At 30.0% G+C, this 19826-nt stretch overlaps 1 protein-coding gene across 1 annotated transcript in view; it reads left to right on the forward strand.

Moving 5' to 3' along the window:
• The window catches only part of LOC122506470, a 56591-nt gene extending 39308 nt beyond the window's left edge, over positions 1-17283 (forward strand). Inside the window, exon 2 of the mRNA XM_043618674.1 lies at positions 17134-17283. Within this exon, the coding sequence (XP_043474609.1) occupies positions 17134-17160 (27 nt within the window). The 3' untranslated portion in view covers positions 17161-17283. The remainder of the gene's footprint in view (positions 1-17133) is intronic.
• The last annotated feature ends 2543 nt before the right edge of the window (positions 17284-19826 follow it).

Here is a 19826-nt window from a genome sequence, read left to right on the forward strand (position 1 = left end):
AAAAGCATACATTGCAAATAAATATTGTAATCATTTATTTCAGAAGTTGTTTTATTCACAATCAATTAATAGCAGATTTTTAAATTTATTTTCTTCTATTTGTATAAAAAAAATTTTTTCAATAAACAAGGCGATTTCAGAAGAATTTATTTTCTATCTAAACTAAAAATAATTTATCAAACATTCCGTTTTATTAAAATATTTAGAATTTTTTCTCCATAGAATAGAACGATCGGATTATCATGGAAAATTAATATTAAAAAATTGTTGGAAAAATTCTTTTCCCATTAAATGAATATTTTTCCTGTTTTTGAAATACACTTTTTAAATCGTTAATCTAGAGTTTATAAAGTGAATTTCTATCGTGTTTGAAAGAGTTAAAAAGAAGAACAATTATCCAACTAAAAAGTTGATTGCAAATATTGTTCCCGTTCTCCGTTAATACCAGAGAGATAAAGTTTCAAGTAATTTTTCGTTTTTCTATGTTAGTTTCTTTACTTAATTTAAAAAAGGGTGGAGGGGAGGGGGATTAAAATAGAAAAAAGCTTGCATTTAACCATTTTTTTTGAAACAAAAGACACAATTATTTGATTTCTTTTTATTCTTGTACTATTATTGGACCAATTGGAGTGTCCAATTGCTGAGAAAAAAGGAGAATGGAACAATGAAGAGTCGTTTCAAGACAACAATAGAAGCACCAACTTGTCCGCGTAAACTTTTTACTTCAATTTACACGTGTAACAATTCTATGTGATAAAGTGGTTTACCACGTTTGAAGGCGTCTTGTGTACATGGTGAGGCAATATTGGTTCCTGTCTCATGCTACATCAATCGATCTGCTCTCAATCAGAGTTTCCTCTCGACCAATGCATTTCTTCTATCCGTGATTCATTCCATTAGAGGCAAGAAAATAACGAATTAAATTACTTATCAACTTTTATACTTCACTTCATATTTTTAATTTACTTTTCCGCTCTATAATTCTTTTTAATTTATTTTTGTTAGATACACATTGAAAATGTGTATTTCTCGAAGAAAAGAAATGATTAAATATAGAATTACGAAAGATGTTGAAGTATTTTAGAAAATTGATTTCTTTTATTATTTTCGGATACTCTTTCTGTTAAGAATTATTATTATCATAGCTTCAAATATATGATCTGTTTCAAAACACTTAAAGCACGCAACCGATCTGTCTACCGCCTTACAATCTCTTCCTATGTGGACATAATCTAGGCATCGATGATATCTAGTGACTATCTGTCTTCTTCTAATCAGGAACAAATTTATTTTTATGTTACCAAACTTTTTCAGACTGTCCGCTTCTTCTGGGTTGGTGACTACAACTGCGATCTTCATCCCTTAGCAGTTAGGTCATAAGACCATCACCCTCCTGCTTCCTGGCTTTCCGAGCACTTCTACCAACACCTGTTGGATCTCTGCTACTTGAATAAGTCAATTCAGGTCGCAGATTTCGAGCGCATATCTTTTATCTATTGACTGCACCTTACCCATACTTCCAACCGCTTTGGTAACCACAGCGGTAAAAACCTGCTTCAATTTTAATGAGAAGGTCCCCCTTCTTTGTAGCTCTCGCTACTACCACTCTCATATGGCTAATGTCTGAGTTGACCTGGACGTTAACCTTTTTGCGAAGTTTACTCAGAACGTCAGCATACATTGTTCCCTGACCGGCTCCAGTCGGCCTAATGAAGCTTAACAGTTTGGGGCCCGTGTCACCCTCTTTCCTCCGTTTCTGAGCATCTCTAATAACGCTTTTGAGTTGACGCTATAATAGCTCCACAGACCCAAAGTGTGCCTAACTAGTTTCTGTACACTATGGGTTATCACTTATTGAATGTGAGTCGTATGACATTAAAGGCAAAGAGAGAAATCTCTATCCCGGGTTCACGACGGCAGAGTTCAGTGGATTTATCTATCGCGGCAGGTACCTCCGCGCGGTTTTCCTTGGATCATCCTATGAATGAACTTAATCCTGTAAATCTCAAGAACGAACTCTGTTAAGCTAATTTTTCTGAGACGTGGGTGAATCACTTGGTATGCGATGCTAGAAAGACAAAGGTGAAATAAGATTGCGGACTTAAAGGGATAGTATGGACAATAGCTTTAAGAGATTCAAAGGTGAAGTACGAATGTGGTATTTGGACGAAGGAAGTGAATATCAGAGACCCAAAATAATCCTAATGTTGCCCTTTGCGTGACATAGAAGGTGACTAAGAAGAGGAATGAGGGATCAGGCTCGAAGACTGAATAGAGTCCTCAATCCGTCATTCGTACCTGAGTCTAATGGAATCACTGGAAGCTTTTCTTCCTGAAGCTCAGAAAGACTCTACACAGTTATTTGGTGTTGGACTCGTGGGGCAGTGGTTGAAAGCTCACATCGCTAATAACAAGATACTGGAGAAAAAACTGATTCAAAAAGAGATCAGGCTTCTTTGAAACTGTAGACGTGTGAGTTGCGGTAAAACAGCAACAACCTATGTCAGAGGTTTATAATAGTGTTCTATCTAAACCTTTGGAAAAAAGTCACGAATCAATTTGCGAATTACTTAAAAAGAGATAAGTTTAACGAAGACTTTCTCCGAATTTTGTAGAATCCATTTATTCTTGCTGTTTGAATAACCTTTAGTGAAAAGCCCTACCACATTTAACTTAGTTTCGAAAAACAACAAAATCAAATCTCTAAATCTTTTGCACCAAAACTCTCATATTAATGTTTTGTAATATTTGAAATTTATTTACCACTGCATGTTCCAAACTTTATACTCAAATTACGTATCTGAAAATATTTTATTGAAAAAATGTATAATGGAAATTTCTATTAATATTCACGAAACATAAATTCTCTCTGTTTAATTGTTAATTTAAATTTTAATTGAATTTGATCGAAGTGAATGCTTGACGAAGCTTTTGCTTCATTACAAAAAAAGCAAATCTTTCATGATGTGAAAAACAAAGAAATAATTACGAGCATCGGCATAATTTTGATTTGACTAATTTTACACGCATTAAACAAAAAAAATTATAATAACCAAAACGTAATTAAACTTTAATTAATAATTATTTACTAAAATTGATAACTTCCTGCAGTTTTGCTCCAACATTTTATTCAAATAACAAAAATTCTTCATGCTGTGAGGAAAGAATTTTTGAATGTAAAAAAAAGTAAAAAATAAGTTAATCATTTAAGGCATTCTAAAGGAAAAGTGTTTTACTCTCTGGCGTTTACAAAAGGAGCATTGCGATTTTATGGAATGCGTCATTTTATGAATTCTCTCTAACGTTGAAGTGAAAACAAAGGTATAATTATTTCTAAGGAAACGAAGAGAGGAACATTAAGAAATGACATTCGGTAGAATGAACATAAAAGAGCGCGAATATATCTCTTAAAAGTGTATGTATATATACCTATATACTGAAATCGTATACTGCGAAAGTAGAACGTGAACAGAAATTACTTATATGAAAAATAACAGAAACCTTACTAATGGGAACTGAGTATCTTTTTCTGCGCAAATGTTCTTTTAAATAAAACTTCATTTCAGTGATAATAAAAAATTTAGTTAAATAAAATTTATTAAAACAAAAATATATTGATGACATTACATGTGAAATATATTATACAATATTTTATAAATGATTTATCATGCAAGCAAGAAAGAATAACTGCTGTATTTTTTCGAGAAAAATTATTTTCATTCCAGATACATAGGGGGAAAAGTCTAACGTTTACTTTTGTAGGGAAAAGTTTTCAAGGCGTTTCCCGAGGCTAGACACAGTATATACTGTTTGAATGAATGGAAGAAAACTAATCGAGAAAGTTGCTCTATTAAAAAATTGACTTGGGTGAGCTTCATTATTTTCATCTTTATGCAGAAAGTGACCTGAGGAATTATGAATAATTTTTTTTTTTGAACTTTTTTTTCATAATCAAAAAACATGGATTATTATTCTGATTTTAAACTACTATTCATGTTTATTTCAAATTTTTTAACACTGTTCTCTTTGTTCTGAAAAATGTTGCATTTCAAAAATTGATAATAACTTTCTTCCGCAGTGAATAGTTTTACATTTTTTTTAGCAATAAAGTCAAATGTATAAAAATGTTTTCAGGTTTTTATGGAAGCTCTTTTATAGGGCTCTTGAAAAGATAACCATGGTGATGTATATACACAGGTATGGTGTATATTTCTATTGTGTTCATCGATGTAAAAACTTTTGGATGTCATTTGCAAAAAAAAGGTTTCGTTGTACAAAAGAATTCTTTTTCTAGTTACAATGACAAGTTAGATTGAAAGAATAAATTGTTATAAATTTTAAAATATAATTTTGTCACATTTCCGTCAAGGGGCATCTTCTTAATGTAAAAGCCAACCCACTTAATTAATAGTATTTCTTTTATTAACACAAAACTTTATAAACACAAGAACCAAACTGTAACAGAAGATCAATTTTTACATTAATTGTAAATTAAACACCTGAGCATAATTTATCTTCAAGAAGATTTATTTTACACTGCCAGACGCCAAAACTGCCTTTTGGGGAAAGGCACCCGATGGCAGATCCATGAACAATTGCTACCAGAGTCTTTTTCGTTCTGATGGAATTTTTTGGAAATGTATATCATGATGGCGGAGCTTTTCACTAAATAAAATTTGAACAGCAAGAAATAAAAGATTATAAACATTTAGAGTTTAAAGTTCAGTTTAGTAATAATTAAGGTTCTGGTGAAAGTAATGGGAATGTAATATTGTGGTGGTGGGACTTTTCACTAAAGAGAATTTGAACAGCAAGAAATAAAAGATTATAAACATTAATTTAGAGTTTACAGTTCAGTTTAGTAATAACTTTGGTTCTGATGAAAGTTCATAAGAATGTATATTGTGATGGTGGGGCTTTTCACTAAAGGAAATTTGAACAGCAAGAAATAAAAGATTATAAACATTTAGAGTTTACAGTTCTGCTTAGTAATAATTTTGGTTTTGGCCCGACTGTAGGAGAAGCTGTTAATGTATTAATTCATTAATTGAGGTACCCGACGCCCATTACAAACAAAAATCATGTCAGCCTCTTAAAATCATTCTTTTAAATAGAACGGTTGGAAAAATGCAGAAACATTAAGCTTTTAATGTCACTTTATACGTTCAGAATTTACGTTTAGTTACAAAACAAAAAATTGCAATTTTAATGCGATAATAATTGAACGAGAAAATGAATTCTCGAACATTAAAGTGTTTAATAGTAAAAAGAATAATAAAAAAAAATTGTTGATTAATTTGAATTTACGTGGAAAAATATTCCCTCGGTTATTAAACATTATAATGGTTCCGTGATAAATTATATGGCGTTATCAGGAATTAATTTTAAACACACATAAAAAAATCTTGGTGTTGTATATTAACGGTGGGGCTACGCCTACGTCAACGGTAATATCGTGCATGTCGTTTCCGGTCGGTTGACTGTGGTTAGAGGCAAAAAAAGGGAAAGAAAGCCGTAGGAAGCAGTGCTCCTGCGTTCAAACTTTAAGAATTACGAGAGAGACAATAATTTCTCCCCTTGGCCTGACATATTATATTGACCAGCTCGAACCAAAATCATATAAACAATTCTGAACTTAAGATAAAAAAAAAAGAAGTTGAAAGAAGGCTGGATATTATATTTCTGTGGGGTAGAAATAAATTAAAAATTAGTTTGCCCACGGTAGAAAAAAATGTTTATTTTATATTTTGATAATGCCTTTTCTTTCTCTTTTCTTGATAATTATTTAGAAACAAAAAAAAAGAATGTCTAATTTTGTTTTTTATAACAATGACAAATTTTAACGTTATGGCGATTGAATAACATACAAAATCAATTAGATGATTCTGTTTTAGCATAAAGCATAGCTGTTCGGTAAATTATCGATCGTCCGTTAATCCATATGTAAACTACGTTTCGGATATTTATCTCTCATATGTATATGTACGTAGAGCTACGGTTATCAGTAGTATACATATATGCAGGAAGCTTCTATGTCCTAAAATCAACGATTCATTTTAATGGATCCACCTTTTGAGTTTATGCAAACTGTGATAGGTATACTGCATTTGGTACATGTGACCCAAACAGAGATTCACTTGTGTTAGGGATAACTTCTTGTAAAGTTAGACTCACTCCTGGGAGACGTTAAAGGGTTCATAAACGTCGTGTTAAATTTTCAAGAAATGTTATCTGAACCCAACTTGGGAATTGCTTTTCAAACTTTTTTCTTTTTTTGTTTTCATAAAAAACATTCCATCAAACAGCTTTTTAGGAAATATAAACCCTTTATTTAAAAGCGATGGAAATTTTCACCATTCCTCCCTATTTGAAAATATATTAAAATCCTAACAATCCTTAGAAAAGCATTAAAAAAATTTATCATTTAAAAACTTACCTTTTTATATCCTAAGCAATTTAAAAAAGTCAGCTTTCTAAAATTGAAATTTTTAAGTTTTTAATTTTTCTAATTGTCCAAATAGAAAAAAAAAGATTTCAAAAATTCGAAATTATGAATTCTAAAAGCATAGAGCGTATAAGAGGAAATTACTCGTCCTCGCAGTTAGACTATTATTTGAAAAGTACAAGGTTTGCCATATCACGTGAGGTCAGAGGTCACGCCAAGAGGATATATGGTTAGAAATTCATGAGTGCAAGGAAAATGTTATTCGTCCGACTATAGAGGAGAAATCGAGTGGTTCTGCATGTATTTGAGGTAGCAATACATTTTTATTATTATATGATTAAAACTTTTTCTCAACTAATATTTCATTTCAAAACTTGCTAATGTGAAAATTTTCCTCATTAAAAATCGGGTAGACAGAAAAAAGGGTTTATAATAAGAAAAAGTTGAAATACTATAAATTGAACATTATCCATTGTCACTGTTCATTATAACTATTGAAATGCGATATAATTTTAAAAGCAAAATACCATGGGATTGGAGAAAATAAATTACTCATAATTTTGATTGAGTTGAAAATTGGAAACTTGATTAATTATAGGATGATGAATGTCTCTCGGGAATCACCTGTTCTCTATTAGAATCAATATTAGTGCTTTCATATTTTAGACAGCTTGAGGATAACTCTTGAATCTAAAACTTTATACTGACAATGAGAATACACAAAAGCACCATATTCATTCCTAATGAAGCTTGAAACTCACGCTTTCATTGTACCTTTAAACAATACTCATTATTATACATACTGAAATATAAGAACTTCAATTTTTATTTAATGATTTGATGTTTATTGTTCTGTTGAACTTATGAAAGTTTACTCTAATATGGAGAAATAAAAGATTATAAACATTTACAGTTCACAGTTCAGTTTAGTAATAATTAAGGTTCTGGTGAAATTAATGGCAATATAATATTGTGGTGGTGGGGCTTTTCACTGAATAAAATTTGAACAGCAAGAAATAAAAGATTATAAACATTTAGAGTTTACAGTTTAGTTTGGTAATAATTTTGGTTTAGATGAAATTTTAAGGAATGTATATTGTGGTGGTGGGGCTTTTCACTAAGGAAAATTTGAACAGCAAGAAATAAAAGATTATAAACATTTAGTGTTTACAGTTCAGTTAAGTAATAATTTTTGTTCTGATGAAACTTCGTAGGAATGTTAATCGCGATGCAAGATTTTTTACTAAAGAAAATTTGAATAGCAAGAAATTAAAAATTATAAACATTTATAGTTTTAAGTTCAGGTTAGTGATAATTTTGGACCTTAAGTCGACGTGTATTTTGATAGCCTCTCCGGAACAATGCTTTCGTGTCTGGTGGATTCTTTGGGTTTTTGTTATTCTTTCTGTAATGTGTGTGGCCTATTGTTTCGAAGGTTTTCGTATTCGGCGAATAAACTGTATTCCTTTCACATTATTAAAAATATTACGTTTCTTTCTTGGATTTGTTATAATTTATAAAGTGATAATTTTTAAAATTGTTAAAATTTCTACGATGGTAAAAAGAAGTTCAACTGCTTCTTATGCAAATGAGAAAAAGTCTACCAGCCACGTGTTTAATGAAATTAAATTGTTTTTCTTTAAATGTCCCTGTCATGTAATTTAAGCTTTACTTTTTATTGATTTTCTGTTAAGAAGATAAGTTTTTCAATATTAAATTTCAATCTGAATTGAGTCTTTCTTTCTTATTTTCAATATTGAAATAGTATGATATATATGTTTGAAAGAATATAGAATTCACCTTTTTTCAGGAAATTATTTGTGCGGAATTAAAAGAATAGATTTTAATATACATTTTGTTGAGAAATGTGTCAGTAGATATTTGAAAAATTGAACTTACATTGATATTCTGTCAAGGAACCAATGAAGCGAATCGAAATTGGAATTGTCTTTTAAAACAGAATATTTCATCTATCACATTTTTGTCTCTCATATTAAACAAGGTCAGATTTCACCAGGCTGGTAGACAAAATCTGCGTTACCACCCACCTGACATGAAAGGAATGGATGATGAGGTCCCTAACATTCGAGGGTTTGATGTAAAAATAAAAATAGTAAATAAATTCTACAAATTCAGAGAAAATATCCCCAAAAATGTCTACGGTATAACCCCATTAATTTTATCCTACATACTCAAGTATTAAAGAGTCATTAAAATTTTTATGTATTTTTAGCGTGAATTAAATTCTTATGATATTTTCTAATGGTTGCTGTAAAAAATTCTTACATATTATTCCCTCTAACAGCTTTGGCTTTTCTAAAAAAGCTTCAGCAGAAATATTAAAATCCCTGTGTATATAGTTCGCTAATTAATTCACTTGTTTTTACTTTTAGATGGAACGAGTTTTTGAACTTTGTTTAACGAGAGAACATATTATTTTATCGCTTCCCTCTTCTGTAATATTATACAAATCGGTACTTTAAGTTATATTCAAACTTGTGTTGAGTTGTAACTTTGTTGCTTTAAAAACAAGCTATAATTATGACTCATAGATAAAGAGATAATTCAAAGAAAAGTAGAATTTTCAAGTAATGCTAATATATCTAATTTTATAATTTCACTAATAAAATTCTCATTACATGAGAATGTGTTAATAACATATATTTAAGAAATATTGTAATTACTTTTATTTTAATTCCTTATAATACCAAAGTCGATGAAGAGAATAGTTTGTTTAAATTTTCACTTATTTTGTCAATATAAATAAATATTTATAATAACTAACAAAATCAGCTTTTGAATAAATCTAATGAAAACCAAAATATTAAAAACTACTTGGCGAATTCCTCGGTTTAAACCACTTTTCTTCTCTAAATATTTTTAAAAGCTGAAAGCTTTTCTTCTTAAAAATTCTCCCGAATAAGGAACGTATACACGTATATATAGACCAAGACTGGCTGTTATTCTTCCAGAAAATATTGATGTAGGGAAAATAATATTAAACGGTGCACATGTGTGCCATATGTAAATTAAAATTATAGCAGGTGTTATATTAATTTACGTTTTTATTGAAGGGGGCTGCACCATATTTAAGTCAAAATAAGACCATTTTCAAGAATTTTTTTCTAATAAACCGCTACACTTTTCTATAAATAGTATTTATTAGCTAAACGTGCATATTTTGAGCTTTAATATCCAAATAAGAATTTTTTTTAAAACAGACTTCAATCGTAATTAAGCACCAGGTGTTACTGATCTGGGACCTGATGTGCCTTTACTCAGTCAGAAGAGGACCATCAGATGCTGGAAAATGATCTCTAGAAATGAAGAAGAAAGAAGATGACGATTCTAGGTTCCAATAAACGGGTAATGAAGTCTGGGTCCATTAAGGGCTATAAACCAAATGGATATGGCTAGCGGATTAACTATTCTCTTTACTAGCTAAACACAGTTCTGCCGTTGATGAGCAATTTTCTAATCGTCGACATCAAGAGCAGGCGTTCAAACTGAGGTACCCTGAGTTCGTTAGGCCCGTCGGACTAAAAGTCACCTGAATTGAAACAGGAAGAACTGATGATAAAAAAGTTTATAATCTCAAACTGTCAAATTTAAGGAAAAAATAATATAATAATTATTATTATTATATTAAAATTTCATCTCTATCTGCATAGGGACTTTTGGAAAATCTTACAGATGCCTTGGATTAACAAACTTGATACTAAATATACCGTCTATAAAGAATATCAATGATACTTTGCAGTGGACATACATATATTTGTCATAAAAAAAAAATTATTTTCCCTTTTAATTATAAAGTGCCTATAAAGTAAATTTCCTAAACTAATTATCAAGTTTAATAACTAATTACCCTAAAGCAAAAAAAAAAATTTCACTTCAATATCTAAGTTAACCGTGGAGAATTAAGTTTTAAGCACAAGTGGCTCTATGATAGATACTAATTTCTAGGGAAATTTGAAGTTGACATATGAATCAGTATATTTTAGCTTATGAACTCTAGTTCCCTTGATAGTAAGCTCAGCTTTCAAAGCTAACGATTCTAATTTCCGAGTTCTAACAGGTTCGAGCACAACCAAACAATTAACCGCATGCGTTACGAAATCTATTCATCTAAAGCTTCATTTCACAGATAATCGAGTGTAAAATATAGCTGAAAATTGTTCTCCTAATTGCATTTTCTTGTATAATATTCATATGCACTCGAAAGCAAAGAACACATTATATTTTCTAATAAAATTATTTCTACAATTTATAACTTTTAGAAAATTAATACCCACTTGTTTTCTAGAATTTAGTAATTTTGATGCTCTAAATAGAAGAATTGGAAAATAATTTGCAGTGACATCCGATTTTTTAGAATATAAGAAATAACAGTATTTTCGTTGCATAATTATTTCATTTAATAGTACATAAATTTTGTTTTAAACATTAAAACATATATCCAGATAGGGATCATTATGAATTCAACCATAATGCTGAATTATTTCATTGTTTTTTGAAAAATACATGGAAGATATTTTCTCCTGTTTCTAAAAAAGATTTACAGTCAGAATAAGGAACATATTCCATTTATGATGTCTTTTGTTTCAGTGGTCTGAATGAAGAATACGTTTATGCATAAGTTATGTATATTAAATGAAATCCCCATCTAGTTTCATGTTCTTTTTTTTGCAGCGGAGTTTAGAAAAAAATTTTACATCTTGACTTTTCTGTGAGTAGAAAAAAATGTTAACAAGAGTCAATAATATCATTGTTCTCCTCTTTTCTCTTCTATTTCATTTACCTTGAAACGAATTTTGGTACCTTTTATTTCCGCTTTAAGTTAATTATAACAATGTCAATTTATCACAATTTCATTTCCTCAATAGTTTTCCTTTGATTTCTTTATATTTAGCAATCATTTTATTTTACCTCAATTCTCACTTAAGAACACTGTTGAAAAATGTCACGCTTTAAAAATAAAAAAATCAATTTTCAAATAAAAATTTCAAGACTGCTTTATAAGAGGATTTTCATGAATAACGAATTTTATAATCTGTTGATTGATTTCACTTTGATTAGTTTTATTTTTTTCAAAAATATACTTTTAAAATTTTTACTACACTTGATAGTTGATCGGTTTTTACTAAAATAGTACTTGGACTGTTTGTAAAAGAGATGAAAGAATTCAAAAAAAAAACTAGATGCGAAGAAAAGACACTGAAGTACCAACTTAATTAATTTAATCAAGGAGCAAAGTCACACAGTGGTGCTATGTATCTACTTGAAACAGGCGTCAAAGAGTCGTAGTTCTTTTAGAGAAAGGGGTTGATTATGTTCCTAGAATGAGGTAAAAGTGAAATGAGAGTTTGGGATTTGAGGTTTGCTAGGGGAGAAAATCATATAGACGACGCACTGACGCACCATCGATCCGGTTCTCAAACTGTATATACAGGGGTCGTTATAATATCCTCACAAACCAAGTGAAAATTCGATTAACAACCGCGTAATATACTATCATATTGATTTACACCTATTTAAAAAAAAGGGGGAATGGATTGCTTGATTTTATTCATAACCAACAATCGAAAAAATTTCGATCAAGAAAATAATTTATTACGAAACGTGACCACAATTCTTAAACCGTAAAATTTATTGACCTGAATTTTCATATTTTGTACATGGAGAACATTTTCATGGAATTTTTAACTATACAGCTGGCGTAGATTTTTCTTCTTTGTATATATATTTATAAGGGAGAGAGGGCTTTTCACTAAATAAAATTTGAACAGCAAGAAATAAAAGATTATAAACATTTAGAGTTTGCATTTCAGTTTAGTTATTATTTTAATTTTCATGAAATTTCATGGTAATGTATATCGTAGTGGTTGGGCTTTTCATTAAAGAAGATTTGAACAGCAAGAAATAAAAGATTATAAACATTTAAAGTTTACATTTCAGTTTAGTAATTATTTTAATTTTAATGAAATTTCCTGGTAATGTATATCGTAGTGGTGGGGCTTTTCACTAAGGAATATTTGAACAGCAAGAAATAAAAGATTATAAACATTTAGAGTTTACAGTTCAGTTTAGTAATAATTTTGACTTTGTAAGATGATGGACTAATTGACTGGGTGCTATAAGTGTGGTGAAGCCGATCATAAGATCGCAGATTGTACTGAAGACTGCGGAGCCTTTCGAACGATCCTTAAGGAAGCAAAGAAGACACTTGCAAGGACTAAAACTAATTAAGAAGGACAGCAGCAAATAGGTTACGGATTTTCGTGGATCAATACTGTCAGTAGATCATATTAGTTACGTTTTATTCTGTTATTTATTTAGTTTTCTTTATACCAACCCCACATAAATTTGGAGTTTGAAATCCAAGGTATCTTTAAGCAGATTTCCCAAAAGTCCCTGTGCAAAAAAAAAATTTATCATTATACCAAAGTGACCTTTCGAGCAAATTTGGACACAGACCGAACAATTTGAATTTATAGTATTGATACGAAACACTACCTGCATTGAACAGAGACGTTAAATAGACAGATGGTGACAGCGGTGGGATCCACTAAATTCAAACTTATAGCTAGGGATACAAAAAAATTCGAATTCTTCCCTTTTTTATTCTGCTAAAGAAGAACTATCCCCTATTCCAGGATTAATTTTAATACCCAAAAACATTAGAAATATAAATCAAGACTATAAAAAACGCCATAAAATAAAGGCAACAGGCCAGCATAGAAGAAAATCACGTCCGATAAGTAGAAATTGATCGTAAGCGGTGGTTAGATCGTCTGCGTGCTTTAAGTGCGGTAAAGTCGATCACTTTTAGTGGGCCAAGCAGAAAAAGAGTAGTTATCAGCACAGAATCTCGGTGTACCAACTCTAGCTAAAATAAGTTCACAAAAAAAAATAAATTACACACATAAAAAATAAATTCTTATTCCCACATTAAATACAAGATAATAGTAATTAAAAATTATCACCGGTATTTTTTAATGTTGCATTTTTTTCGCTACTAGACAATAAATAATGTTTAGGTCATTTATGAAGGAAAATGTATATTTCAAAAATTTTATCATTTCGACTGTTTGGATGCCCAATATAAAATGCAGTTCACGTACATATATGTTGAGATTGCAGCTCGGCATATCTTGCTTGGCTTACTTTGAATATGCGTGTTATACTACACACAACGTGCATTTGCCGTGCCAAACGATCCGCGTTTTCTCAACAATATTTATTACAGGCGCAACTTCCATTATTTAAATTCAATGGAAAAATGTATTCATACAGAAAAAAACTCGTTATTTTGATATCAATTAGGATAACCTATTCTATTGTTACGTTAGAAACTGAAAACTTTTAAAAGAAACCTATGTTCCTCCTTTTTAAATTAGTTTCAGAATTAAACCTAATTTGAGATGAGGATAAGTTAATGAACCCATACTGAATGTTGTAAGAGAATATTATTTTAAAACCAAATAAAAAAGAAAGACTTGACAATTATACTATGAGTATTCTTCTCTCAGTGTATGAACATCTCTTTTAAAAGCAATAACAGCTTGAGTAATTATATGAAAAAGATGGTGGCCATCATCGAAACGTAGAGACAATTTTATTAATAATAAATATGTTGACAAACTTAAAAATTGTCTTTAAAATTTTTTAATGAAAAATTTGGATTCTTTGGCCTAAAAATCAAAACAAGAATTTAGTAATTATAATTTCATAATTTTGGTTATAATGAAATTTCTAAGGAATGTATATTGTGGTGGTGGGGCTTTTCACTAAAGAGAATTTGAACAGCAAGAAATAAAAGATTATAAGCATTTAGAGTTTACAGTTCATTTTGGTAATAATTTTGGTTCTAACAAAGTTTCTAAGGAATGTATAACGTGGTGGTGGGGCTTTTCACTAAATAGAATTTGAACAGCAAGAAATAAAAGATTATAAACATTTGGAGTTTACAGTTCCGTTTAGCAATAATTGTGGTTCTGATGAAATGTTAAGGAATGTATATTGTAGTGGTGGGGCTTTTCACTAAGGAAAATTTGAACAGCAAGAAATAAAAGATTATAAACATTTAGAGTTTACAGTTCAGTTTAGTAATAATTTTAGTTATGGTAAAATTTAGTGGGAATCTAATATCGTGGTGGTGGGGCTTTTCACTTAAGAAAATTTGAACAGCAAGAAATAAAAAATTATAAACATTTAGAGTTCAGTTCAGTAATAATTTTTGTTGTGATGAAATTTCATAGGAATGTTTATCACGGTGAAAGACTTTTGTCTAAAGAAAATTTGAACAGCAAGAAATAAAAGATTATAAACATTTAGAGTTTACGGTTTAGGTTAGTAATTATTTTGGTTCTGGTTCTTAAATCGTCTTGTATTTTAATAGCCACTCCGTGACTAGGATATTTGGTTGGTCTCTCGCTGTTTGTTAAATTAACTATATTATTAAGAATTTACGGGCGTAACAGTATTGTGTAAAATTAGCAAATACACTTTCCTGGAATAGTCGTGTATTGAGATACACCTTTGGATAAAAAATATATGTAAGATGAAGATTAAATGGCTTTTTGTAAGTATATATTAATTGAACTCGACCTGCTTGATATATCTCGAGACTATCGATTTTAAGACCTACTTGAGAGAAAAGCGTCAAGTTATCCAAGACATACTGTAGCTGTTGAAGTGTATACATATCCACTCAATCAAGTTTTCTACTTTTATTGTCGGCCTTTCCGAAGCAGGGGAGTAATTAATTTCACTTGCTTACATAAGTCTTCACCCCACAACTTGCTTTACTGTATAAAAATCTATAGTATACCTATATTCTGAGATTGACAATGTTCATGAAGCGCGATTTTTTATATTCTCATCTCTAAGGTATTTACTTAAAGATGATATTTCCAGATTTAAGGAAACAATTTTTAAATTAAATTTCAATCAATTTTAAATTGAATTTAAACTAAAAAATTAAAAAAATAATTAAATTTCAAATGTATTTATAATAACTCAGGGTCATCTTTGAGATCCGAGACGAATTCAATAAATTATGAAAACGGGGGATGAATAATAAAATACAACAGTGATTTGTCAAAAAATCGAGAAACTCATTTTCAGCTGTGAGACATTTCGTTTATTTGAAGTACTGTTAAAATGTTACGCTCTTAGGAAAATTAATTTTAAGTAGTAAACATTTTTATGGGTTCGGCATCGTTTGAGATCGTTGAAAATCATATTTGTCAGAGGCATTTCACGCCGACTTACATTTTGGATAAAAATACATTTCTTTTTATGTATATCAACGCACATCTTTCGGTACCTTCAGCCTAAGATTCAAGTGTTTATTTTTAATTTTATTTTTACGACCCGCTTCTACCCTATATTCTCTTTACCCTTTTCATTACAAAAAAAAGTTTATATTTAATTTTGAAGTTTAAATTTAACTTTCAGTTTTTATTAAAAAAGTGCCAATATCGGAAAAAATTAATAATAATAAAATACAAATGTTGTTAATGTAAACACGTAAGATTATTGGTCAGTAATTTAGTATTCAAAATTACATAATGAGAAATTTAGTTGTTGTTCATTTAATTATCGTACATTCAATAACACCTATTATTTTTATAATATGATTAGTAAAAACTGTTGCATAAAGGGGTATCGAGCGTCCATTGCAGTCCACGTATCGTATAATTTGTGCTCATATAGAAGCTTTTTGAATAAATAGGTCAACACACATATATAGAGTTAAAAAAAAACTTCTTAATATTTGTTGCGGCACTGAACAAATATTATCTCGGAATTTGAAAACAAAAATTAAAAACTTGTGACATATGTACGTTTACCTCTAACTTAAATTGAATATTAAATTTAGCTTTTTAAGTCTGTTAATAAATTAGAAATCTAACTGAAAATTAAAATCTTTTTTCTGCTTCTTGGGTAAGGCAATCCAAGTTGCGAATCTCGAAAGTAACTCTTCGATCTATCGACTGCACCTTCCACATGCTTCCAATGTGGAAAGTTTAATGACCTCTTGGATGGAAATTACTTTATAGACTCGCATCTCATTTGAATCAAGTGGTCACTTCTTGAGATAGGCTAGACTCCTACGAACCTTATGTGCCTTGTGTTCGGGCGTGAAGTCTAGAACCAAGAGAGCTATGTACAGAGGTGTGGAAGGAATTGATGCTTGCGGTAAAGGTAGGAAGGTCTTCTTAACTGATTAGAGCTTAGAAGACTTTGTTCTGCGCAGATTAACACATGTTAACACATGTTTAGAAAGTTACCATAATTTTTGGTTATATCGAACAGTTACTCGAAGGATCACTAGCTGCCTTAACATTTAACAAATATTAATGAAATTACTTTTATACTTAAAAGAAAAATTGTTCTGTATTTTTATAATATTGGAAAAATGTATACTTTTACGAAACGCCGGATTGAGAATGCAAAAGGATTACAGAAGCAAACAGATGTCGCATTAAAACCGTAAATATGTCCCTGGTTGTCATGCGATTTAAAAAATTTCCACGGTCGATAGCAAAAAAAATAATTAGCCTCGATACTCGCGCAGACTCCATCATGACGAGTGATGTCAATTAAATATTAAATTTTAAGTAAAAATTACAAAAACAATTGAAATTAAAATTATCAACCAAACTTTTTTTCTGTTACAGAATACACATATTCTGAGAAATCAGTGAAAAAAGATATTTTTCAAAAGCTACCAAGCAGCAGATGTTCCATTCTGAAAATTGAACTATTCAACAATGGCGAACTTATTCTTCAGGACATAAGCAACTTAATGAAGATTTTTTATGACCGTGATGAAGGTAAACTATTTTACACTTATTCTTAAAGCTAAAAACCAATACGCACCATTAAAACTCTGCTGTCGACATTATATTTCTAATCAGCCGCCACGAAAACCCTTAAATACAGAATTTGACAAACATATCATCACTTTAGAGAATTTGAACAGCAAGAAATAAAAGATTATAAACATTTAGAGTTTACAGTTCAGTTTAGTAATAATTTTGGTACTGATGAAATTTCCTGGTAATGTATATCGTGGTGGTGGAGCTTTTCACTAAAGAAAATTTGAACAGCAAGAAATAAAAGATTATAAACATTTAGAGAAGGTAGTGGAGTTTTTCGCCAAGGAAAATTTGAACAGCAAGAAATAAAAGATTATAAACATTTAGGGTTTACAGTTCTGTTTAGCAATAATTGTGGTTCTGATGAAATTTTAAGGAATGTTTATCGTGGTAGTGGAGTTTTTCGCCAAGGAAAATTTGAACAGCAAGAAATAAAAGATTATAAACATTTAGGGTTTACAGTTCTGTTTAGCAATAATTGTGGTTCTGATGAAATTTTAAGGAATGTTTATCGTGGTAGTGGAGTTTTTCGCCAAGGAAAATTTGAACAGCAAGAAATAAAAGATTATAAACATTTAGAGTTTACATTTCAGTTTAGTAATAATTTTTGTTGTGGTGGAATTTCATTGAAATGTATATTGTGGTGGTATGGCTTTTCACTAAATAAAATTTGAACAGCAAGAAACAAAAGATTATAAACATTTACAGTTCAGTTCAGTAATATTTTTTGTTCTAATGAAATTTCATAGGAATGTATATTGTGGTGGTGGGGCTTTTTACTAAAGAAAATTTGAACAGCAAGAAATAAAAGATTATAAACATTTAGAGTTTACGGTTCACGTTAGTAATAATTTTGTTTCTGGTTCTTAAATCGCCGTGTATTTTGAAAGCCACTCCGGGACTAGGCTATTTAGTAGGTCTCTCGGTGTGTGTTAAATTAGGTATATTAATGAGAAGTTACGAACGTAACAGTATTGTGTAAAATTTAGCAAATTTATTATTTCTGTGAACGTCGAGTTAAGAACAAAAGATACATTATAGAAAGATAAATTATATTTAATTTTCAATTTAGTATATTGAAAGTAAAAATTCAATAAAAAAATGATTGTTATATGATATTGAAAAAGCATAAAATATATAATCCATTTTCACCTGGGCATTGTCTTTTCTCATTCGATGACAATCTGGAATATGCCCAGTTTCCTCGTCAATTGAAAGACGTCTTCTCTCTAGGAAGGTCATTAAAAGTTATTCGCTCGTAATTCTTTATCGACGCTGTACGATGGAATCGAGAGTTTATCTGGATTTCCTGTTTAAAATGCTATTTTATTGAAATTGTCGAACCCCTCGTTACTTATGTTCGATTTTCTGTCAACCGGAATCTGATTCAATTTATTACTCTCATGATATAGAAAGAAAAAAAAGGAAAACATTATTTCAAATACTTTTGCTACTTCTTTTCATTTTTTTCATTCTTTGAAAAATTGAAAAATTACGCGTTTAAAGTTTCACAGTTGATTTGCGTGTGGAAATGATTATTTAATTCCTTACGCTGAATCAGCTGTATCGGGAATATATAATAAATGTTTTGCAATATTTGAATGTCACAAATAATACTGTAATTGCAGTAGGACGTAGAAAATTATTTATTGGATATACTTGAGGTTTTCAGGGTAAATTTTCGAGACTTACATCTTTAGGAAAATGTAATAAAATCGATTTTTTGTCAAATTCTGTTTGCCCCCAAACTATGTATCGTAATTGATTGTTTAAATTAGTGGACTCGTTATTATTAACATATAGAATTGAAAATTTAAAAAAGAATTTTTTTATCTTTCAAAAATACTGTGTTAGAATTATTTATTTTTTTAAAGGATTTTGTTTGTATTTTCCACTTGTAAACCGAGTGGCAAGGAGAGAGAGAAATTAACTTTTACACTGAGAGGAATGTCTTGGAATCCATGTCACGTTCCGTTTCAAATTGACTAATCCTATACTAAGCTTTCGCACACTGTAATCTTCCTTGTCTTAAAGTATATCTACCGAAACCTCCCTTTCTAAATGTCTCTAGACGTCCTTTTATTTGAGTTTAAAGGAAAAAATTTCCTTTATTTTTACCTTTATAAAACTTCTTGAGTTGGTTAATCGAATAATACAATTTTACTGAAATACAACACACAAAAAAATTGGACACTTTTTCTTTGAAAGCAATTACAAAAGTTAAAATTTATATTTCATAAATCAAAGTAAACTTATCTTGAAACTTTTCTTGTTGCTCAAAGCTACTGTTGAATTCAAGGGAACTGTTTATAACGTACAAGAAAGTATAGTACTTTATAAAAGGAGTTTGAATTTATTGTAAAGCGAAAAAATTGAAAATAAATAAATTGCGGTTAGTTTTTTATATTATCTTGAAATTGTATTTCAATTGTAAACTATTAATGTTTTAATAGGAAATTAATAAAATGTTGTTCTTTTGATTAAAATTCTAA

The sequence above is a fragment of the Leptopilina heterotoma genome, unplaced genomic scaffold (assembly GCF_015476425.1).
Source record: "Leptopilina heterotoma isolate Lh14 unplaced genomic scaffold, ASM1547642v1 Lhet_42, whole genome shotgun sequence".
NCBI classification, from domain to species: Eukaryota; Metazoa; Arthropoda; class Insecta; order Hymenoptera; family Figitidae; genus Leptopilina; species Leptopilina heterotoma.